Here is a 23,225-nt window from a genome sequence, read left to right as displayed (position 1 = left end):
CCCAGAAACAAGATGTGCAATGAAGAAGGGACTTTAATGAACAAAAACAGAGGGATCCAAAGTGCAAACTGTCCACCCCCCCATAGGGGAGCCATCGTGAACCCCATGTGCATCCCCTCACCCCCCTTCAGGACCCCAGCGGAGGCCCAAGGCTTGCAGCTTCTGTCTCAGGTAGCTCTTGAGCTGGTGCAGGCCTCTCTGTGACTCCAGTTCCTCAAAGGGTAGCTGTGGGGAAAGGCAGCAAGCAGGTTATCCACAGGCCCTGTGGGTGAGGGAGTGGGCACACACAGTGTCACCAGGGGCGGTGCAGGGGAGGCTCACCGGCAGAAGCTGGTAGCCTAACAGGCCCAGGTGCCGTTCCCGCAGGGCCCGGGAGCCCAGCAGCACCCTGCTGTCCCGGCAGAAATGCCAGCGTTCCTGCAGCATCAGCACCACCCTGGAGAGAGAGCGGCCATGGCTCAGGGTCGCTGTCCGTGAAGGCAGGGGAGGCCCTCCTGCCCTCTTCCCTTACCTCTGGGCAGGGTCTTGGGTAGTGGGCTGAGAGGCAGCCTGGCCCTGCGGACAGGACCTGGGAGGGTAAGGTAAGAAAGGGTCCTGGGTCCTCACAGGAAGCACAGCACCAGAGCTGCTGACACACAGCAGGAAGTCTGAAAGGTGGGAGAAGAGAAAGGGCCAGTGGCTTTTAGCCACAGCTCCATGTCAGCCTGCTGCCTGCCCACATACCTGGAGCTCACCTGTGCAATAACCTGGAGGCACAGTCAGGTCTTGGCGGTATTTCTCCTCCCCCAGCAACTGGCGCAGCCCCTCGGCCACTATATCCTTGTGACTGAGGGGAGTGGAACACCGATAGCAGGAAGGCCCAGGAGTCTCTGGTCGCGCCCCACCCCCTCCCCCAGCTCTGTGATCCTAGGCAAATGCCTTTGTTGCTTCAAGGCCCATTTATTTATGACTGCTCAGAGTACCAGCCGAAACAGGTCCCAATTCTCTGGCCTTTCTACCCTGCTTCTTCTGGGCTGGTCCCTTCCCCTCCCCAAGCTGCCCCATCCACCTGTACTTGCAGCGAGCACGGTCAGTGATGAGTGGCTGGGGGAAGATGGGCACTTTCTGTCTTCGGGGAAGGCGGGGACCCTGGTATCCTGGGAGCTCCAGCTCCACAGCCGTGTCCAGTAGGGAGAGGTAGCGCCGCACAATCGGGGCATGAGGGGTGCCTACAGGCAAGGGGACTGAGGTTTGCTGGGCTGCAGACTCCCACCCCCTCCACCCTGCCCACCAGCCCTCCGGGCCCGGCCAGCCTTCCTGTCTGCGCACCACTGATGTGGCTGATGAAACCTGGGGAAAAGACAAACTGCAGGGCTCGGGAGGGCAGGCACCGAAGCTGGCACAGTGACATCAAGATGTTGACAGTGGCCAGAGGGGCCGCCCCTGCTTCTCGAGCCAGGATCCTTTCAAGGCAGGGCATAAACTGCTGTTCCAGGGGAAAGTAGTTCAGCCGCCCAAAGGGCAGGACCAGCTTCTGCACCACCTGTAGAGGGAGAGCAGCCATCACCCCGCAAGGAACGTTCTCCAAAACCCTTGGCAAGGAGAGCCTCAGGGAGGCTTGATCTGCACGTTTAGACCATCACTGCAAAGGCAGCACCATTCCTCTACCGGACACACACCAGAAGTTTGTGGCATAAGCAGTGTCTTGAGCCCCATGCAGTCAATCACCAAACAGGTGGAGGAGACACTGCTATGGGGCCTGGCCCTGCAGGCCTAGAGGAGTGGAGTCAATGAAGTGAGGACGGCGCTGAGTGCTTGCAGGACTGCACGTGCTGGGGGTTGTGAGCAAAGATGGAAACCTGGGGACAGGGCCTGGCTGGGTTGTTCGCTGTGGGACACCGCAGCCAATCAAGCTGGACAGGGGCTGAGCCTGGCGGTGTCTGGGAAGCACGGGAGGCAATCCCACCTTGCTGCTGAGCTGGGCTTCCTGGACCACCAGGAAATGAGCAATGGCTTCCAGAAGCTGGGGCTCCCGCAAGCGGTGTCGGGCCAGGTGCTGGGCCAGGCGCACCATCACGTGGGGAGTCAGTTCCTCTGGCCTGGCCTCTGTGAAGGACAGCCTATCACCCTGGACCCTCAGGCCAGACCTCCAGACTAGTGTCCACCTTAGCCCAGACCCCACCACCTGCCTCTTCCTCGGCCCCTGACCCCCAGCCTGCCTTTGAACCCCTCCAGCACCTGCCAAGCTTCGGATGAGGTGCTGCTGTGGATGCCGCAGAAAGTGGGGGCAGCTCAGAGCAGCTTCCAACCTTTGCCCACCGCGAAGGACAGGTTGCAGAGGGGGAGGAGGCTTCAGGGGGAGGCGGAACCTTCGCTCCCGCTCCAGGGCACACACCAGGGGCGCATCTGAGGGGAAGCCTGAGAGGGAGAGGGTCAGAGGAGGCGGTCCTGGGAGCGGAGCTGCTTTGCTCCCGTCCTGGGTTGTTAGTGAATCCCAACCTCTCTCATCTGTTTCCTGGCTGGAAGGTGTGCTATAGTGCCAGTGGAAACACTGGGGAGATGTGAAATTCCATGTGAACTAAGGGAGCAGAACAGCTTATGGGGAAGGCTTTATATAAAGATGGCGAACACGTTCTCATCTTGTTCTATTGGTGACAGAGTGTGGTGGCTCCTAGGGCACGGGGTAGCAGGGATGTGAGGCAGCAGCAAACGCTGCTGGACTCCCGCCGCCTGTGGGAGAGCAGCCGTGGGCCGCGTGTGGCCGCTCTGGCGAGGCCCAAGAGGCGAATCCTGTCAGTGATGTGGGTCCTCTCCTGGTCCTCTCTATTCTTTCATTAACGCCCACCCCCAGGCAGCCTCCTCACCAAGTAAGACTGCAAGGTGCAGACACACGTGGATGGTGTGAATATCAAAGGAGGGGCAGTTTCGGATGATGAGCTGACTCAAGTCCTGCAGTGAGGTCTGCTCCACGGGCGGGGGCCGTGGCCGAGACCCCAAGAGCTGGCCCAGACGACGCAGCGCCACTGGGTAGTGGTGGGCGCGCACCTTGGTGGGGTTCTGGCCCAGCCAGCGCACCAGCTCCCCAGGGCTCCTCGCCTGCTCCAGGAGCCGCTGCAGCCCCTGCGCGGGACCTGCGTGGGGGCCTCCTCCGGGAGGCCGGTCCCCCCACTTGCTGGGCCCCAGGCAGAAGGGCTGTATCGGCGGGAGCAGCAGCAGGCCAGACAGCTGAGCGGCAGAGGCCTGGGCAGCAAGCAGGACTCGAAGCATGGAGTTGGGTGACGGAGACCCTGAGGGCGGCCCAGAAAAAGGGGTGAGGTTTCCCCGAAGGGGAGGAAAGCCTGCTCTCTACTCCTCCCCTCACTCCCCATTCAGAGGGGTCTAGGGTCAGAGCAAGGCAGACTCCCGCTCACCCTTCTCTGCGACGGCCCTGGTCCTCTTCCCCACCCGCCCCTCCGCCTCCTTCCATCCGGGAACAGCCATCCTAATCCTTGTGTGCCCGGCGCAGGGACGTTTACAGAGCAATCCACATGCATTATCTTCTCGGTCCTCCGCACACGCCCCCGGGGCGCAGGCAGGGCTGGCGTCACCTCGATCGCACAGGCGGAGAACCCAGACCCAGAGAGGTGAGGGGGGAAGGCAAGCCCGGGGTCACGAATCCGGTTAGTGGTTGCGCCCAGCCTGGAGCCCAGCCGGCCCCGGCGACCGGCCTTCCAGACCACCTCCCCCGCCCGCAGGAGGCGGCGGCGGCGCAGAAGGTGGCACGCGGGCTCCGCCGCCGGACGGTCCTGGGTTCCACGCTGGGTGCTCCCACTTACCAGCGGCGTGACCTTGGGCCAGCGGCTGCGTCTCCTGCCTAAGCCTTCTCGCCTGTGAACCGCGCGCGCCGCGCCCACCGCGGAGGACGCCCGTGGAGCCCGAGTGCACAGGTTTGCAGAGGCGCGGAGTCGGCGGTGTCGGGGGCCCCCACACCCACCCAGGCCGGGGACCCCCCAGAGACCTGGTCACGGTGGCCAACACCAACTCCCGCAGCCCTCCCGCGGCCCGCCCCGCAGGGGCCGCCCCTACATGACTCCCCAGGCCCCGCGCAGGTCGCTCCCTCGGTCGGTCTTGGGGCCCGGGAGCCGAGCTCCCCCCGCGGCCTCCTCATCGACCGGCCACCGAGCCCGCCATCTTCCCAGCAGCCCCGGGACGCCAATCGCCGCCCAGTCCTCGGCCAGCAGAGACGTGGCTCCCGTCAGGCCCTGCGCACCGGGCGCCGCCAGCCCCGCCCCCCGCTTCCGGGCAGCTGCGCATGCGGCGCCGGGGGCGTGGCCAGGGATCGGGGGCGTGGCCAGGGGCCAGCGCCGGGCCGCGGAGAGGAGAGGGCAGCTCCTGGCGGCCCGGGCGGGCTGGGCAAGCAGAGGCCCAGCCCGTGCCCTCACTCCGTTCCTCCCGTGGGCAAGGGCCCCGCCCCACGGGCCCCCACGCGCAGACACACACCGGGAGTGAAAACTTCACAGTCATTTAATCTGCACAAGTTCCAGGGAGCTCCCTCGGCCCTCCCACCCCCAGGGTCCTTGGGTCCCAAATCAGCGCGAGGAGCGACTAGGGACTAGAGATGGCGGGGTCTTCAGGCCGAACCCTAGGCCGGGCCCAGGGGTGCGGCCCCGCCCTGCCCAGGGCCAAGGCAGCGACAGCAGCCGGCAGACCCGGAGGAGCCCACGGTCAGTGGGGGCTGAGAGCCAGCGGCCCCGGAAGGTGGCTCGGAGCCATGGAGGTCACCGAGAGGGGCCTCCACCTGCCGCTGGGGTGCTCCGCGGCGCAGGGCTGGGCTCCAGGGTGGCGGGAAGAGACAGGCCAGAGAGCGGGGCCCGGGCAGACAGCAGCCCCGCCGGCGTGGTGCGGACCGAGGTCCCGCGGGGCCAGCCAGGCGGCCGGGAGCCCGCGGAGGCACTACGGCCGGTACATGGCAAAGGCCAGGAAGCTGAGCAGCAGCGTGAAGCCGGCCAGCCCCAGGGTGGCGGTCAGCGGGAAGAAGGGCCGGTACTGGATCTGGCAGTACCAGAGCAGCAGCAGCAGCAGGAGCAGCAGGGGGAGCAGCAGGCTGCCGATCTCCAGCCCGGAGGGGCCTGGCTCTGACCCCGGTGGGCAGGGCGGGTGTGGGGGGCCGGCCCGTGCGGACACGTGGCAGTGGAGGACGCAGTTGGGAGGCAGGTGAAGGCTGCCCAGGGTCTGGGTGTCGTCTCCCAGCAGCTGTCCTTGGTAGATGAGTCGAACCTGCTGCTCCCGGCCAGGGAACTGGGTCCTGAGGAGAGAGGGACCTGGGTAATAGAGCAATCCTCATCCCTGGCCCAGAATCATACTCCCACCCTTCACCTCTGCCTCCACCCCCCACCACCCAGGTCATGGCGCCCAGGGGGGTCCCCTCCTCCACCGGGAACAGGACAGTGTGATTTGGGCATCTGGGTCCCCTCATCTATGAGATGCGGGGGAAGTCTCCAGTGTCTCCTGGTCCTTCCAGGTCTAGGATCACTCCCACCCCCTCACTCCCACCCAGTCCTTGGCGTTTGTTCCCTTCCTCACCCCAGCTTACCTTTTCAGGGAGCCGATGGTGTCGTGGGGCCAGGCCCTGGCCACCTGCTCTGAATCGTTGAGGAATTTCAGCCGAAGCACGAGAGGCTCCTGGGGGGAGTCTGGCGGTGGTGTGGTTGCTGGGAGTCCTGTGCCAGGCTCCGGGTGTGCAGCCTGACCTCTGTGTCTCAGGCTGGGGGTCTCGGCTCCCGGGGCCTCCCCTCTGGCACTGTCGGTGACCACCATGGCTTCGCTGGGCTGCGCTGGTGTTGGGGTCCCTGATGGCTGGGCTAGTGGGTCACCGCTCTCCGATGTGTGTGTTGAGACCCAGGCGAGAGCCAGCACCAGCAGGCAGGCAAGCACCGCGAAAAGGACAGTCACCTCATCACCCACCCCTTCAATCAGGGCCATGGCACCCGCCTTGCCCGCCGCGCTACTGAGCTGGAGAGGCACAAAGAACCCATAAGGGGTTGAGCGGCTGGCCCACCGGGGCCAACAGCTCTCCGAACGTCAACAGGCTCCTGGCCCCCCCGCACCCCACTTTCCCACCGGCCTCACTCTGTCCCCTCACCCCAGCCCCAGCCCAGGGCGTAGACTATCTGGACTCCCAGTTACCCCAAACTTGCTTCACGTGCCCCTTCCCATCACCACATTCCAAATCCTAACTTTTGTAACCTGAGTTCTCGGTGTTTAACCAGCTCCCAAATTCACCCAAACACTATCCAGAGACAAGGTGCCTGGACCTTCGGGGCAACCTCTCCCCTAACTTCATCCCCCACCAACTTCGCCCTAATCTTACCTATTCTTCCATCTGTTTCATCTCAACATTTATTCCTTCACCAGTTTCACCCAAAGCTGCTTATCAACCCCAAAGCTTAGCTCCTGCTCCGTGGCTAAAGTTTGTTCAAAGGGGAAGAAAAAGGGCCTCTATGCCGCCGCCCTCTTACCATTTACCCAAACCCCACCCACCCACGCGGACGGCTTCCCCAGGGCTCCCAACACCAAAAGTCAGACTCCGCCCTTCGGCATCGGGAGCCTCCCCAGGGTCCCACCCCCCACCCAACCCGGCCCCACCCTGGCGGCACGACTCCGCGCCTCCTCGGGAAGCCTCTCCAAGCCCGGCCCCCGGGGGGACCCCAGGTCCAGCTCGGGGTCCGGGGCTTCGCCCTCCCCGTCCCCAGCTATGCCATCGTCCCCCGCCCCCAGCCCCCGGGCGCGGGCGACTCCGGGGCGGGGAGCGCGGGTGACTGCGAGCTCGGGGAGGCGGGGAGGGCGCGGGCGCGGCTCGGGGACTCACCGCCCGGCTCCACCGGCTCCATAGCGGACCCTAGGCCACTTCCGGGCGGGAGGCGCCGAGGCCGCCGACACCTGAAGGCACCCCCACCCCCTTCTCCGCCGCCGCTGTCCGGAGCATTGTGGGACTTGTAGTCCTGACCGTGCGAAATCCCCGCCCTCCTCCCTGCGGACCTACCAGCGGGCTTGGGCGGACTGGTTCCGCTGCCCTCGAGTGGCAGAGGGGAGGGCAGGGCAGGTTTGGGGTTGTGACAGCCCCCAGAGGTCCGGCCGCAGCGGGATCCGCCCCTCCCTCTGCCAGCATCCACGGCATCTGTCCCCGCATCAACCAGCGTCAGCAGGAGCAGATCAGAGCCCCGTGTTTGGAGATGCAGGCTCTGGTGAACTCCGGTGGCTCATTCTACTCTTATGGCAGGTGAACGCCAGGAGGCACCTTGGACACCCATCCCCGCCCCCCCCCCACCCACCCAGTTGACTCTCGGCCCAGAGCCCAGCAACCATGGGCTGCCCCACCAGTCTGGCTGCGTGTACATCCCAGGGTTGTCCTCTTTCCCTGGCCCCTTTCCCGCCTTGCCCCTGCAAGACTGGGAACGAAACATGGACTTTGGAACCTGACATAATGCTGATCCCTTATCCCTTAATGACCTTAGGTTCGTTTTGAATCTTTGAACCTAAATTTCTTCATTTCTAAGGCCTCCTTCATAAGGCAATTGTAAGGAAGAGCTTCGGTGTTTTGTTAAATGTGGAAACTGTGTAAGGGATCTGTCACATGGTAGATACTTGCTCAACTAGTATTAGCACACTCCTTCCACTCAAATCTGGGCTTGGAAATGAAATCCTTAGCATGTTGCTGTGTAGAGTATGTGATTTGATCCCCAGCCTGGCCCAGGCCAGCTAATTTCTGTGGGTTTTCCCTCCTTCCTCTGGGCTTCTATAGCCACAGAGATCCCACATCCTGGATTTTATAGGCCAGTCTTGATTAAAAAGTATGATACCCTCATGTTCCCATAGCACATGCCTATTTGTGGGAGCAAGTACTCCCAAGTGTTGCCTTAAGAAGTCAGTTTAGCCCACCTGGTGTGGCTCAGTGTTTGAACATTGACCTATGAACCAAGAGATCATCCTTGGATTCCCTGTCAGAGCACATGCCTGGGTTGCAGGCTCCATCCCCAGAAGGGTGTGTGCAGGAGGCGGCTCATCAATGATTCTCATCATTGCTGTTTCTTTCTTTTTTAAAATATATTTTTATTGATTTTAGAGAGAGGAAGGGAAAAGACAGAAACACCAAGGATGTGAGAGAATCATTGATTGGCTGCCTCTGCACGCCCCCTACTGGGGATGGAGTCCATAACCCAGGCATGTGCCCTTGACTGGAATTGAACCTCTATCCATTGAGCCAAACAGCTAGGGCTCATCAGTGATGTTTCTAGCTCTCTTTCCCTCTCCCTTCCTCTCTGAAATAAATAAACAAATAAATAAATAAATGTCAGTTAAAAAAAAAAACCCTCAATACAATTTACCAGAAGAAAAGAATGTTAGTTTATTTTATTTTAAAAACATTTTTATTGTCCTAACCAGTTTGGCTCAGTGGATAGAGCGTCAGCCTGCGGACTGAAGGGTCCCAGGTTCTATTCCAGTCAAGGCCATGTACCTTGGTTGCGGGCACATACCCAGTAGGGAGTGTGCAGGAGGCAGCTGATCGATGTTTCTCTCTCATCCGATGTTTCTCACTCTCTATCCCTCTCCCTTCCTCTCTGTAAAAATAATCAATAAAATATATTTTAAAAAGACATTTTTTGGGACGGCCCCGGTGAGGTTGAGACAGCCCCGGTGAGGCCGAGACGGCCCCGGTGGGGTTGGGACGGCTCCAGTGAGGTTGGGACAGATAACGGGGACCAGTATAGACTGATTAACAGGCGTAGATGCAGAGGCAGAGCAGCATTGAACAGACTGTCAAACTACAGTGGGAAGCCTGGGGAGGGTTTGGGGGGGGGGTAAGAGATCAACCGAAGGACTTATATACATGCATATAGGAATAACCGGTGGACACAAGACACTGGGGGGTGGGGGCTGGGGGGAGTGTCAAGGGGGGGGGAAGGAAACATAGTAATACTCTTTGTAATACTTCAAGAAATAAAAATTATTTTAAAAAAAGACAATAGAAAAAAACAAAAACATTTTTATTGCCCGGCCGGTATGGCTCAGTGGTTGAGCATAGACCTAGGAATCAGGAGGTCGCAGGTTCGATTCCCAGTTGGGGCACTTGCCCCAGTTGCGAGCTCCATCCCCACTAGGGAGTGTGCAGGAGGCAGCTGATCAACGATTCTCTCTCATCATTGATGTTTCTATGTTTCTATCTCTCTCTACCTTCCTCTCTGAAATCAATAAAAATATATTTTAAAAACATTTTTATTGATTGATTTTAGAGAGAGAGAAGGGAGCAACATCAATTTGTTGTTCCACTTTATGAATCCATTGGTTGATTCTTGTAACTGCCCTGAGGACACCAGAACCAGTCCCTCCAACCCTGCATGTGGGTGGGCCCCGCAGCCTTGCATATTGGGGCGATGCTCCAGCTGAGCTGCTCGGGCAGGGCCAAGAATGTTACTTTAGATTTATAACATATAGAACTAATTTGTCTTTAGGTCCTTTGCTCCCATTCAGCCATTTGTTCTACAAACACGTATTAAATATATACTATACGCCAGGCATGTGTAAGACGCTGTCCCTGCCCTCATGGGGTTCATATGCTACTGGGGGACACACATGTAGACAGCACACCAGTGCAAGAGTAGGTGTGTGCTGGCTGCTGGGCAACACATTTCAGAAGTTCTATAGCCTCAGCATCTCTCCTGGGAGGTACTGGTAGCAGCTTCTTGCTGTGGATTCTAATTAAGCATCTAAAACAGATGCTTTTACAATTACAGAACATCAGAGCTAGGTGTTCTGTTCAACCACTATATTTTGCAGATGAAGCCCAGAGAGTGTATGACATCCTGAATGTCAAACAGGTAGATGGGTCCACATCTCTCAGGAGGTGGGAAGTGGGGGGTGGGGAAACCTCCAGTGTTGATTAGCTTGCATCTCATTCTTTGGAATGTTCAAGAAACTTAGGAATGGTGACTTGGTTGGTACTGGGGCAGAGTTGTGTGGATAGCCACGTGGGAGACAGCTTTATGCTGGTCTTGGCCTGGGAAGTGGAAGTGTGTTTAAAAAGAATGACAGACTGGTGCAGCCATTATGGAAAACAGTGTGGAGTTTCCTCAAAAAAATTAAATTTGGAGCTGCCATTTGACCCAGTGATCCCACTTCTAAGGATATATTCTAAGAAACTCGAAACACCCGTCAGAAAGGATGTATGCACCCTATGTTCACAAGCAGCTTAATTTACCATAGCTAAGATCTGGAAGCAGCCCAAGTGCCCATCAGTAGACGAGTGGGTAAAAAAGCTGTGGCACATTTGCACCATGGAATACTATGCAGCAATAAAAAAGAAGGATCTCTTACCCTTTGAGACAGCATGGAGGGACCTAGAGAGCATTATGCTAAGCGAAATAATCCAGTCAGAGAAAGACAAGTATCACATATCTTACTCATGTGGAATCTAATGAACAAAATAAACTGATGAACAAAATAGATCCAGAGACATAGAAGCATAGAACTACTTTGGAATCTCAGAGGGAAGGCAAGGGAGGGTGGGTGGGTGGGAAGAGATCAACCAAAGAACTTGTATACATATAGGCAATGGGTATAGACAATAGGGTGGTGAGGGCCTGGGGCGGGGGGCGGGGGTGGGCTAGAAGAGGTCAATGGGGGGAAAAGGGGGACACATGTAATACTTTCAACAATAAAGATTTTTTTAAAGAAGGATGACATTTCTTTCAACAATAAAGATAAAAAAAATAAGTAGTCGCCCTAACCGGTTTGGCTCAGTGGATAGAGCATCAGCCTGCGGACTCAAGGGTCCCGGGTTCGATTCCGATCAAGGGCATGTACTTTGGTTGCGGGCACATCCCCAGTGGGGAGTGTGCAGGAGGCAGCTGATCAATGTTTCTCTCTCATCGATGTTTCTAACTCTCTATCCCTCTCCCTTCCTCTCTGTAAAAAATCAATAAAATATTTAATAAAAAAATAAATAAATAAGTAGTCCCCGGCTGGTTTGGTTCAGTGGATAGAGCGTCGGCCGGCCTGCGGACTGAAGGGTCCCAGGTTCCATTCTGGTCAAGGGTGCATGCCTGGGTTTCGGGCTCAATCCCCAGTAGGGGTCGTGCAGGAGGCAGCCGATCAGTGATTCTCTCTCATCATTGATGTTTCTATCTCTCTCTCCCTCTCCCTTCCTCTCTGAAATCAATAAAAATATATTTTAAAAAAAATAAAAAGGATGACACATGTCAACTGTGCCAGAAGACATGGGGGAGGGGGATGGAGAGGCAGCCTTGTGCTGATTGGCTGGGCCAGTGTCTTGGACATGCCACCCCTGTGGGTTCTAAGAAAGGTTGGTGAGAGGGGTGGCTAGCAGAGCTGCAGACAGCTGTGGCAATGGGAATGCAGAGGACTGGGACAGTGAACGGAGCTCCCTGGCCCCGGAGGAGTGGACATGAACACAGGATGGACAAAGGGGTTAATAAAGAAACATTAAGACAGTCATGTGGGCTCTGTTGTCTCTTTTTTTTCCTTTCTATTTATTTATTTATTTATTTATTTATTTATTTATTTATTTATTTATTTACTTATTTATTTTTTATTGCTTAAAGTATTACAAAGGGTATTACATATGTGTCCTTTTTTCCCCCGCCCTTGACAGTCCCCTAGCCTCCCCTACCCCCCAGTGTCTTATGTCCATTGGTTATGCTTATATGCATGCATACAAGTCCTTCGGTTGATCTCTTACCCACCCCCCTCCTGCCCCCCAACCCTCCCCGGCCTTCCCGCTGCAGTTGGACAATCTGTTTGAGGCAGCTCTGCCTCTGTATCTATTATTGTTCAAAAGTTTATAATGGTCTCTATTATCCATTCTGTTGTCTCTTTTTTTTTTTTTAAATATATTTTATTGATTTTTTACAGAGAGGAAGGGAGAGAGATAGAGAGTCAGAAACATCGATCAGCCACCTCCTGCACATCCCCCACCGGGGATGTGCCCGCAACCCAGGTACATGCCCTTGACCGGAATCGAACCCGGGACCCTTCAGTCCGCAGGCCGACGCTCTATCCACTGAGCCAAACCGGTTTCGGCAATTCTGTTGTCTCTTGAATGGGGTGAGTTGGGGAAGAAGACAAATATTTGATTCCTCCCTCTTCCTTTTTTAAAAAAGAAGCTAGGGCTTCTTCTTCTTCTTTTTATTGTTTGAAGTATTACTTGTCTCCTCCCTCCCCTCTCACCCCTGAGGGCAAGCCCTCCCTCTTCTAAGTACCTGTGGGGTTCCGCAGAGGGGTCTTTAAGGGGAAGAGGGAAGACAGAGGAGTGGGGAGTTATTGTTCAAAGTATCATTTCCAAGGGCCCCGCCAATAGAGCTCTCAGAAGTGGAAATAGGATTTCAGCCGCTGTGCTGCAGCTGGCAGCGGGGAGTCCAGGGGAGGGCGAGAGAGAGAAGCCCGAGGGGGGGATAGTCTCTAGGGAAGACCTCAGGCCAGGGACAGGGGAGCCTGTGCCGCATAGAAGGCAGGACGATGTCAGGGAGGCGCAGCTGGGCCTGGGCTGGCGGCCCTCTTCCACAATCTGCCGTGCTCATCAGCACCCTCAGGCGCAGGGCACTGTTCGGGCATTGCCCAGAGATAGGACACCCCGCCCAAACCAGCGCAGGAAGGCGAGAGTGACTGCCGGGCAGGAGGAGGCCCAGGCCACAGTCCCTTGCGCGGTGGTCCCCGCCGCGGGTGTGGGTGCGGGCTGCGGAGGAGGCGGAAGGGCTAAGGCGTGGTGGGAGGGGCCGGGGCGCCCGGCTGGAGCGCGAGGCTCGGGGGTGGAGGCTGCAAAGCCTGCGAGCGAGGGGCGGGGGCGCTGGGCCCGCGCGCTGGAGGGGCGGGGGCGGCGGGGAGGGGGCTCGGGTTGCGTGTGCAGGAGCCGGCGGGGGTGGCAGTGCGTGCGCATGACGCGGGGGGAGGGCCCGGGCCGCGCGCTCCCGGTGCCGTTGTTGTTGCCGCTGGAGGCTGCTCAGAGGCAGCGGGATCGCGGCGGCGGGAAGCGCCCGGCAGCGGCCACAGCGTGCGCGGCGGCGCCTCCCGGCCAAGGCCCCCGGCCCCCGGCCCCATGCACTAGTCTCGTGCCGCCGGCTCCGCAGTCCCAGCCCCGCCAGCCCCGCGCGCCCGCCCGCCGCCGCCGCCGCGCCGCCCCGGCCTCGGCCGGGCCCGCCTCGGGCCCCGCGGCTCCGGAGCCATGAACTTCCAGGCGGGCGGGGGGCAGAGCCCGCAGCAGCAGCCCAGCCTGGCGGCACCGGGAGGCGGCGGCGGCGGCGGCGGAGGCGCGGGGGGCGGCGGGCAGTTCGGTGGCGCGGGGCCGGGGGCCGGGGGCGGCGGCGGCCCCTCGCAGCAGCTGGCCGGCGGCCCCCCCCAGCAGTTCGCGCTCTCCAACTCGGCGGCCATCCGGGCCGAGATCCAGCGCTTCGAGTCCGTGCATCCCAATATCTACGCCATCTACGATCTGATCGAGCGCATGGAGGACTTGGCACTGCAGAGCCAGATCCGGGAGCACGTCATCTCCATCGAGGGTGAGCGGAGCTGGGCGCGGTGGCCCCTCCGGGCTCTGCGGGTCCGGCCTGGCCATGCTCTCCCCGTCGGGGATCCTCGCGCGCCTCAGGTCCGGGCCACGCGGTTTGTTGAATGCCGGCGCTGCAGTGCCGGCGTCCAGGCTTCGCCATTTCTCGCCTGGGGACACGGGCTGGGGGCCGGTCCCGGGCCAGGGTGTACATTTTCGGCTTTTAGTGCGCCAGGGCTCGAGGATAGCCTCTTCGGGGGCGGGGGAGGGGGCGCTCGGAGCCGTAGCGGTTCCGGGAGTGGGGGGGGTCTGTGCCCGATCTGGTCAGGCATGTCCCGGGAGGGTGGGCGCAGCGGAGGGCCTCGGCGGCCGGGGAGGTGGGGCCGCTGCCTGAGAGGCGGCTCAGCTGCCCAGGCTCTGCCCCGCGGCGGCGGCGGGGCCGGGGATCGGAGCCTCCGTTAGTGGGTGTCAGCCTTCCCGGGCCCAGTGCCCGCAGGCCGGGGAGGGTGGCGCTCGCTGCGGCGCGCCCTCTCCCGACGCACATCCCGCAAGCTGCCGAGGCCCGGTGGGCTGGGCCTGACTCGGGGCTTGGGCGCTGCGACCGTGTGGGAGGCGCTGGCCTGCCCATCCGCGCCTTCGCCAGGTCCCGCGCGCGCCGGACCCACTGCTGCTTTCCAGGGAGCCTCTTGTGGGTCACTGACCAACTTCCAGGGACACGTCGCCGGGTGTCAGGGGCTGTCCCCCTCCCTCCCACTCCCCCCACTGCCCAGCACTCCTTTCCCAGGGGCAGGAGAGATGGTGTAAGCTGCTGGTAGATGCTCCTCGACCCCTGGTGTCGTGGGGGCTGGCTCCACCCGCAGGCCCTCCTGTGGCATGGTGACCTTTGAGTGCCCAGTGGGCAGATGGCCTCACCCTGGGGCATCTGCTTCCTCCTCAGGTTCCATTCCAAGGGGAACGCCCACCAGCAGGTGGTGGGTTGGGCCTTAGTGGAAACGCAGGGAGAGGGCAAGGCCTTTTGCTGATGACATGGAATTGTGCACAGGGGCCTGGCCCCGACTTGAGCCTTGCAGTTGGGGCTCACTCCCGTTTTCACCTCTTTGTGTGAGGCCCGGGGGGCTCCTCATCTGAGCACCCCCTTTCCGCTCTCAGAGCTCCCTGTAGCTGGGGCAGGAGCATGGGGTCTTTTGGGAGTAAAGGGCCCATTAGAGCTGGGGTCCTGCCCTTTGGGTGACATCCCAGTCTGACTGCTTTCTGTCCGTTCCCCAGCCCTCTCTAGCCTCTTTTCTCTCAAGGCTGAGTTCATTGTGAACTAATTAGGTGACAGAAAAAAACTCATTAGCATGGATCCGAGTAAATGGCCTGAATCAGTGCTGAGGCTGGGGACCTGGAGGTGGCCTTGTGTGATCCTGGGGCCCCAAAGAGAGGCAGCGATGACCAGTTTTTCCTCCTGGAGCTGAAGGAGGTGGGGCAGGGAGAGCAGCCAGTCCCTGCAGCTTCAGTGTCCTTTGGAGGAAGTAAGAGAAGTCAGCTCCCACTCCCTTCCCTTTTGGTGAAGGGCTTGGAGGGACAGCCACAGAAGGGGCGAGGGAAGACATCTGTCACAGCCTTTCCCAGAGCCGGAGAGGCAGGAGTCTCGGCTTCCACAGCTAACTCCGCTTCCTTTGTCAGCGATTAACCCCCACCCCCCAGCTCAGGAAGTCTCTGGCCCGCATCATTGGTGATGCGAAGGCCGCGATTGCCTTACGCACTTGGGTTTTCACCGTCGTAAATTCATCACAACAGGCAGACTCCCGTCTTAGAGCTCTCCCCCGTGACCAACTTCCCCACTGTGGTTTGGAAGTACCCCATGTTCCTGCTTAGCCTGGGAGCTTGGTGTTACCCCTGTGAATCCTGGGACCTGATGTCTCATTGTCACCAGGCCCAGCTGCTCCTCACACATCCGTTCTCAGCTCTCCTGATCCCTGCTTCCCTGTTCTTTCTTGGCAAGGCCTCCCACCTCTTTCTTTCTCCCCCTTTTTTTTCCAAACTCTTTCCTGGAACCCGTTTTTATTACCCACCTCACCGCTGCTTTCCCACTTCTATCTCCCCAGCTTTCCTGCTGTAGGCAGGCATCAAAAAAACCCAGAAAACTCCTCCAATTTCTGCCCTATATCCTTCCTTACTCCATCTGCCAAACCATATTGCTGCTATCCTGCAAAGCAGTGTCCCCACCTTCTTTTTTGGCGGAGGGAGGGGAGCAGCTTCCTGGCGATTCCCTGCTCACTCCGAGCCTGACTGAGCCCCCCGAGCCAGGGCCCAGCTGACCTGGGTTTCGGCTGTTACATAAACACTCCTGGCCTGGGAGGCAGGTCCTGTGTTTGTTGGGATGAGCCTCTTCGTGGGAAGGAACGGCGTTTTCCTGGTGTATGATAAGTCTCCGCCTCACTCCGATAATATCAGTGGAGGGTTTCTGTTCCAGCTCTGAAGGTGACCTGGAAGATGCAGTCAGGATGCCTCTGGGGCTGAGGAAGTGCAGTGGCACCTTGCCGGCCTGTCCTGGCTCTGCTCCTCTCAGTCACCTCTGACCTCTCTGACCCACGGTTAGGGCAGGGGGGAGCTGAGGAACATGCAGTTTTGTGGGGTTTTAGGACAGGATTTGAGGGGAGGCAGACTGTTTTTGAAAAGTTCCATTCCCCACCAAAGGCCAAAAAAAGAGAAAACGTGCCCACACGGGCGTCCTAAGGAATGAAGGAAGTATAGCCGGGAGCTGGGACTGGGATGGAAGGCTCACCCTGTGCTGACCCTCTGAGCTGCTCTCACCTCCCTGTGGGGAAACTGAGGCTCAGAGAGCTGATCAGCCAGGGATCAGGCAGGGCCACAGGCTGGATCCTACAGGGCAAGGAGCTCCAGGGACTGGCATGGGTCTCCTGCCTTAGAGAGAAGGCTGCAGGGGAACGGGGCCTCCGGTCAGAGGGCGGACAGCCGGGCACCTGGAATGCAGGAAGCTGGGCCAAGTGAGGAGGAGCCAGATGAGCTGTTGGGAGAAGCCGCCCTTGGGGTCCCAGCCGGTGGCTTGCAAAGGCAGAGTTGTCCCCGAGATGTGCCCTCTCCCCCCAGGTCTGCCAGCGGGGAGGGCAAGCAGGCGTGGGCTCCGAAGGTCCCAGGGAGGGCCTGGCAGTGGACCTTGGCCATGGGTGTGCCACATGGCCACGACTATGTGCAGGGACTGGGCTTTGTCAACTGGTGACTGGTTCCTGTCCTCCTTGTTTTCCCCTAGGGTCTTTGTTCTTTATTTTTTATTTTTATTGATTTGGGGAAAAGAGATAGAAACCTCAATGATGAGAAAGAATCATTGACCGGCTGCCGCCCGCACGCCCCACACTGGGGATGGAGCCCGCACCCAGGCATGTGCCCTGACTGGAAATTGAACCGTGACCTCCTGGTTCATGGGTCGGTGCTAAACCACTGAGCCACTCCTGCTGGGCTCCCCTGGGGTCTCTTTTATTTATTTATTTTTATTTATTTAAATATATTTTTATTGATTTCAGAGAGGAAGGGAGAAGGAGAAAGAGATAGAAACATCAATGATGAGAGAGATTCTTCATTGATTGGCTGCCTCCTGCAATCCCCGACTGGGGATGGAGCCCGCAACCCAGGCATGTGCTCTTGACTGGAATCGAGCCCGGGACCCTTCATCCGCAGGCTGATGCTCTAGCCACTGAGCCAAACCCGGTTAGGGCCAGCTAGGGTCTTTTTTAAAGCAGAGTTCCTTTGGGCATTCCAGAGGCAGGCTGGCTTGTTCTCACCCTCACCTTAGTCTTTCAGGCACTTTCTTCCACAGGCTGGGGGCTTGGTAACATTCTAAATACGGTTTTCCTGTTGGTTCAAGTCTGGGATGGGGGGGGGTAGCTGAGCTGGGGCGGATGTGTGGGGTGGGGGCTCAGTGGGGCTCAGCAGCCACACTCTTCCTGGCTGGCCTGCCTGGGGCTTTCGAGTTGGTTCCCTGTCTGTGTGTGTCCTGTGGCTAGATCCTGGCAACAGCCCTATGATGCAGAGAGAATTGTATCCATTTGGAGTCAGGGAAGCTGTCTCCTGAGGTAATTGGGCACCCCCCAACCTGGTGAAGATGCTCACCCAGGGGACTTGCTAAAGTGCAGATTTCTGGGGCTCCCTCCAAGGGATCTGGGGTGCATCTGCGTTTGGAACTTTCCTGGGCCATCCCAGTAATTAGCTGGTGTAGGGAATGAGTGCCTGGTGGGGGGCTGGTTGCTTATGTAGGACTTTGCACAAAAGAGTTCCAGGAATTCTGAAAGAGGATATCCGAGCGGGGTTAGTGGCCAGGGAGAGCCACACTGTTCCAGATACATTTATTTAGCCCGGCTGCGTGGCCCAGTTGCACCTAGCTCCGTGGAAGGCAGGAAGGCAGGGGAAGGAAGGAGGGGCTCCGGCCGCCCCCTGGATCCCAGAGGTGAATGGATCAGCCTGCACGAGGTACCAGACAGGGGGTTGGGAGTGGCAGGAATAAACCCAGATTTTTAAAAAATTAGGGCAAAAGTTAGATACTGGGGAAGACCCCTTTCCTTAAGGTTACAGGAGAGGGATGGAAAGACCCGCCCCAGCCTGACCTCAGGCAGCCAGGCGGACCCCTCCCCATTCAGTCCCATGGGGACCCCTCCCCATGCAGGGGAGGTGAAAGCATAGCGCGGTGTTCAAGAAGCAGCAGGCTGGGGCAGTAAGTCCACGGGGAACGGCAGGAGAACCCTGGTTCGGCGGTCTTAATGCTTTATCCTGTGTTATCCATTGACACCTTGCCATGTTTCAGGAGGCCATTTGAGATGGCGCTCAATCCTGCAGGAGGCGGGCTGTCACAGGAGGGTGCATTGGAGAGCACGCAGTCTCGGCCCCAGGTGCCTGGCCAGGGGGACCAGAGGGTGACCGGGGTGGGGGGGTGGGGTTAGAAGCGGATGAGTGGGCTCCTCGGATCCACACGGTGCTTTTGCCCTGTGAGCCCTCAGAACCCTAGGAGGGAAGAAACAAAGATGCCCTTCCAGAAAGCGGGGCTAGCGGGGTGAGCGGAGGCCTGGGAGAGGCAGGCAGCGCCCTGAGAGTTGGGTGTCGCTGTTTAGTGTCTCCTCGACACCCGCCTGCCTGGACCCTCTGGCTTGTCCTCATTCTCGTGGTAATGTGCAGTCACCCGAAATCAGTTTAACCAGATTGCATTCCTCCTGACCCTTGCTGCCTTCCACCACGCAGGCCAGGGGTACGGGGCCGGCCACTGGAACGGGGGCTGAGCACGAGGCTGTGGATGTGGGGAAGGGACGGACCTGAGACACCTTCTTGGAGGATGGAGACACTGCTCTGTGCAGAACTGCACCAATTGGCACTCTTCTGCCTGCCTGCCTGCCTGCCGGAGGGGGTCATGAGGCCTTTACAGCACTGCGGTCACTTCCTTTTCCCACAGGCTCTTGTGAGGTGTGCACGTATCATCCCCATTTGCAAATGAGACAGCCTAGGACTTAGACAGGGGCAGCTCCCCCAGGCCACACACAGCGGCAGGACCAGGGTGTCACCTGGTTTTCCAGCTCCTGTCTCATCTTTACCCTTCAGGGAAGGACCAGTGAGCGTTTGGGGGGCCATGCCGGACCCTGGTCAGCCCTGCTGGGTGCCTCTCAGGGATGCTTTTGACCTGAATTTAACTTTTGGAACCGTTTAGACTATAACCTAAGGACGATGTAGTTCTTTCCTGCTGTGTCTATCTTCTGATGTCTTTTTAAAAAATATATTTTTTATTTATTTCAGAGAGGAAGGGAGAGGGAGAGAGAGATAGAAACATCAGTGATGAGACAGGATCAATCATTGATTGGATGCCTCCTGCACACCACTACTGGGGATCGAGCCCGCAACCTGGGCATGTGCTCTTGACCGGAATCAAACCTGGGACCCTTCAGTCCGCAGGTCGATGCTCTATCCACTGAGCCAAACCGGTGAGAGCTGTCTTCTGAGGTCTTGAGTCCCCAGCTGGATGGTGGCTCTCGGAGCTGCCTCTCCCTTACGTGAGCAGCCCGGATGTGGATAGGCCGCACAGTAGGTGTTTGGTCAGGAAACACTTGATAATATTTAAACATGGTTAACGTTTAAATATATGTTCAAACGACAAGGATAAGTATTTGGTGTAACAAATTCAAATGTGTAGGAAGTAGAAGAAATGTGTGTGTCCCATCTCCCCCCAAGCGTACCTACTTTGACTGTCTGACCTGCTCCCTTCCCGCCTGTTTCCCAGCCTACGAATACCTGCCTTCCGCTACTCTGGGATCGATGTGAGGCTGTGGGCCTTTCACAGCAAAGGGGGGGGGGTTTGTGGGAAACGCTCGGCCAGAGTCACAGGTTCACGAAAGGCCCCAGGTCCGTCCTCCCCTCTGGCAGCTCTCTGACGGGGAGTCAGGGTTCCTGGGTCCCCCGTCTGTTGTGCCGCTGACTGGCGGTGGGAACTTGGGCGAGACGCGCCCGCACACTCGCACGCGTGCACACCTGCTCGGGCGGGTCTTCGAACAGCATTCTGGTTGCATCTGTGCAGCTTGCCGTGACCCTGCAGGGAGCGAATGAACTAGCTCGGTCTTGGCTCCCCGGCCTTGGCCCCGCTGGTCCGGGGGTGCAAGCCACAGTCACCGAGGGTTCTGCGTCTGGCTCCCGCGCTCAGCCTGGCTCGGTGGCACGCACTGCCTGGGCACCTCAAGGAGCTGGTACTTGAAGAGGCCCGGTGCGGAGAGATGAGATCTCTTGCGCCTCAGTTTCCTCTTGTGAGATGGGGGGTAATGCGAAACCTACCTGCAGGGCGTGCTGAGGTGTGAGGGGTGGTGCATGTAAGGCGCTCAGAGCAGAGCCGGGCACAGAGCAGGCCCCCCACCGTGAATGCTCGTCATGGAGACGGCTGCGCGGGGCCCTGTGTACGGGTGTAAGTTCATTATACATCTCCCTGGACGGAGATCTTCGTTCACTTGTCCGGTTATTTCCTCTGGACGGATTCCGAAGAAGAAGGAAAGGGTGAGACTTTCGTGTGTGCACGTTTTTAGGGCCACACTACCCCCCACTCCCAGGAGCAGAGGTCCCCGTTCCCCCGACCCCTGCTGCCACCTGATTGGTTAAAAAAAGGACAAGATGATTTTCATTGTTGTTTTGGTCCTTTGTATTTTGTTTAATTCTGTTTATATTCTTTATTCATTTTGGTTTTTGTTGGTCCCTCTTTTTCTTATTATGTGTAATACAGTTTCGATCTCTTAGATTTTTCCCTGTCGTACGTTTCTTTTTGCTGGAGGTAGGCGCCATGTCGGGGCCCGAGGCGGCCAACCCCACACCCCATGGTCCCAGGAGAGGCCCCTGCTGCTCTGTGCCTGGTGACAGTGTATATTTTTTTCTTTCTTTCTTTCTTTTCAGTCCGCACCCCTCCTTGCCACCGCTGGTGTGCCTGCCCACAGCAGTTTCTCTTTTGCATTTAATTCGATGTTTCGATGCTTGCAGACCCGGAGCCGGAGTGGGATTGGAGCCAGTCACAGCCTCTGGTGTGTGCGTGTCTGTGTGGCGGAACTGGGGCTCCGTCTGCTCCTGGTGGGCGCTCCCAGCCCCTCCTCCTCCTGGTCTCTTCCTGGGAGGGACCCATGAGGATTTTGTTGTGTTAAATCATCTCTAAAGGAAGGCCCCAAACCCTTGCGTAAAGAGCAGTGAAGGTTTGATGTCTTTGGTCACTCCAAAGCCCCCTCTGCTTGGTTATTGCGACTAGACCAGTGATGGCGAACCTTTTGAGCTCGGCCTGCCAGCATTTTGAAAAACCCTAACTTAACTCTGGTGCTGTGTCACATATAGAAATTTTTTGATATTTGCAACCATAGTAAAACAAAGACTTATATTTTTGATATTTATTTTATATATTTAAATGCCATTTAACAAAGAAAAATCAGCCAAAAACATGAGTTCATAGGTTCTCCATCACTGTTCTAGACTGTTCCACGTTGGGTGCTGTGGTAGAATGGAGCCTGGGCATCATCCCTTCTCTGTCAGAGCCTGCACAGGCTACAGTTTCAGCTCTGGTGCTAGGCTGACTCGATTTGAACCCCAGACCTAACACTTGGTAGCTGTGTGACTTTGGGTGAGTTCCTTAACCTCTCTGTCTTGCCTTCCTTGTTGCTAAAATGAGGTTAACAAGCACTCCCATCATGGTATAGGCCAGTGGTCGGCAAACTGCCCCTTGAGTGTGGCTCTTTCACAAAATACCACGTGCGGGACCGCACGTACAGTGCGATTGAAACTTCGTGGCCACACTCAAGGGGCCAAAGAGCCGCATGTGGCTCGCGAGCCGCAGTTTGCCGACCACTGGATAGGCGGAAGAGTGAAGGAAGTTAAGGCATGTGAAGCTTTTAGACCAGCACCAGCCTCTAGGAAGTGCTCACGTGTGGCACCTCTGGTCCCCCCTTCATAAACGGGCTGCCATGCTCCGCGCAGGGGGGTGAGCACTGCGGGCGTGCGTGTGAGTATGCCTCGCTCGGCGCCCGCAGCAGTAGCTCCCCCAAGGGTGCCTCCTGAACGCGAGCCACAGCCTGGAGGGGCAGAGTTTGGGGTTGGCTGGCATAGCTCTGCAGGCCCTGGGGCAAGGGTGCCAAGCAGGGAACTGTGAGGTTCCAGCTGATGGACGTGGGCCCTGGACCACAGCTTGTCGCGAGGTGTGTCACACAGCCACCGGATTGCCTTCATTTGATGATTTGCCTGTCAATTAAAGTGTTTCCTCCAGCTCAGCACATACAGGGTGGGACAGAAGTAGGTCCACAGTTGTTCATATGGAAAATAACACAATAATTAACAAATAATAATACAAGAATAAACTTTTATGTACTCACAACTGTAAACCTACTTCTGCCTCACCCTATGAATCACGTGCAAATTTAAATGTCCAGGTGGCCATATTAAAAAAGTAAAGATGGTGAAATTGATTTTAATACTGTATTTTATTTAACCCATATACCTGACATATTACCATTTCCACATGTAATCAATATAGACATTTTTGATGAGACATGTTGCGTCTTTGTTCATACGAAAGTGCTCGAATTCCGCTCCGGGTTTCACACCGTAGCCCCTCTCCCTGGGACAGGCCGCATTTCACGTGCTCAGTGGCCACACGTGGCCGGTGGCGGTGATACTGGAAAAACAGCTCTCGTTTTAGCCTGTAACAAAAGGATACCCGTTTGTTTAAAAGAGTGAACACAGGAGTAGTCACCTTTTGGGCTCACCTTTCTAAAGTTTTGTATTTAAATTTTTAAAAGAATGTACCTATCACAATGTGCTGCTACTCTTTTCATTCAGTCATTCAACAAACATTCATTTGTTGAGGACCTGGTAAGGCCATGGTGATGGAGTGCAGACAGATCCATGGGAAACGGTTGCTGAATTCACAGTAGCTTTTGTCACCGTGGGTTTTCTTAAAACCTGGAAATATAACTACTGTTGTGAAGGGTTGGCCTGAAAACTCGTTAAATGTCAGAGGGTTCCCATGCTCCAAGTTTGGGAATCACAGTTTATACCCTTTGCCCCGCTCTTGCAAGAAGATGAAGGAGAGTGCATGTCTGGGGGCCCGTGTTGTGGGCCCCCCGTTAGTCAGTGTCTTGGTTACGATGGGTTGGCCACAGGCCTCCGTGTGGCTGGCTCGTGTCACTTCAATTTGGCAGTTTCATCCCATGTGGCTGCTGCT

The 23,225-nt window shown here is 57.6% G+C and overlaps 3 protein-coding genes across 14 annotated transcripts in view; 1 reads left to right on the top strand and 2 right to left on the bottom strand.

Annotated features, from left to right (window-relative positions):
- Positions 1-15: 15 nt before the first annotated feature.
- Positions 16-4,219, bottom strand: FASTK (Fas activated serine/threonine kinase). 6 transcript variants are annotated; one of them, XM_036356104.1, is made up of 10 exons: positions 4,045-4,215; positions 2,844-3,266; positions 2,218-2,397; positions 1,946-2,085; positions 1,309-1,522; positions 1,049-1,223; positions 735-826; positions 512-647; positions 322-436; positions 16-225 (listed from the first exon to the last, which is right to left on the bottom strand). In XM_036356104.1, exons 1-10 carry the CDS (start codon positions 4,124-4,126, stop codon positions 118-120), a joined length of 1,665 nt encoding a protein of 554 aa, XP_036211997.1. In that variant the 5' UTR covers positions 4,127-4,215; the 3' UTR covers positions 16-117. The 6 variants fall into 6 exon arrangements, with proteins under 6 accessions (XP_036211997.1, XP_036211999.1, XP_036211998.1 ...); XM_036356106.1 differs by having other exon boundaries at positions 1,049-1,208; positions 4,045-4,212; XM_036356105.1 differs by having other exon boundaries at positions 3,390-4,201.
- A 245-nt stretch (positions 4,220-4,464) lies between these two features.
- TMUB1 (transmembrane and ubiquitin like domain containing 1) lies at positions 4,465-6,959 on the bottom strand. Of its 3 annotated transcripts, XM_036356113.1 has the most exons (4): positions 6,827-6,959; positions 6,329-6,422; positions 5,552-5,970; positions 4,465-5,279 (listed from the first exon to the last, which is right to left on the bottom strand). In XM_036356113.1, the coding sequence occupies exons 3-4, from the start codon at positions 5,938-5,940 to the stop codon at positions 4,601-4,603; spliced, it is 1,068 nt and encodes a 355-aa protein (XP_036212006.1). In that variant the 5' UTR covers positions 5,941-5,970; positions 6,329-6,422; positions 6,827-6,959; the 3' UTR covers positions 4,465-4,600. The 3 variants fall into 3 exon arrangements, with proteins under 3 accessions (XP_036212006.1, XP_036212004.1, XP_036212003.1); XM_036356111.1 differs by lacking the exon at positions 6,329-6,422 and having other exon boundaries at positions 6,827-6,955; XM_036356110.1 differs by lacking the exons at positions 6,329-6,422; positions 6,827-6,959 and having other exon boundaries at positions 4,465-5,263.
- Positions 6,960-12,900: 5,941 nt separating this feature from the next.
- The window catches only part of AGAP3 (ArfGAP with GTPase domain, ankyrin repeat and PH domain 3), a 54,371-nt gene continuing 44,046 nt past the window's right edge, over positions 12,901-23,225 (top strand). For 2 of the 5 annotated variants that reach the window (XM_036356079.1, XM_036356078.1), the window contains exon 1: positions 13,141-13,523. In XM_036356079.1, the coding sequence (XP_036211972.1) occupies positions 13,193-13,523 (331 nt within the window). In that variant the 5' untranslated portion in view covers positions 13,141-13,192. Of the gene's footprint in view, positions 13,524-23,225 lie in introns of all 5 variants that reach the window. The other 3 variants (XM_036356083.1, XM_036356082.1, XM_036356080.1) reach the window with 3 other exon arrangements.

The sequence above is a fragment of the Myotis myotis genome, unplaced genomic scaffold (assembly GCF_014108235.1).
Source record: "Myotis myotis isolate mMyoMyo1 unplaced genomic scaffold, mMyoMyo1.p scaffold_m19_p_25, whole genome shotgun sequence".
NCBI lineage: Eukaryota > Metazoa > Chordata > Mammalia > Chiroptera > Vespertilionidae > Myotis > Myotis myotis.
The sequence above is the reverse complement of the archived record's forward strand: the minus strand, read 5'-3'. Positions and strand labels throughout refer to the sequence as shown.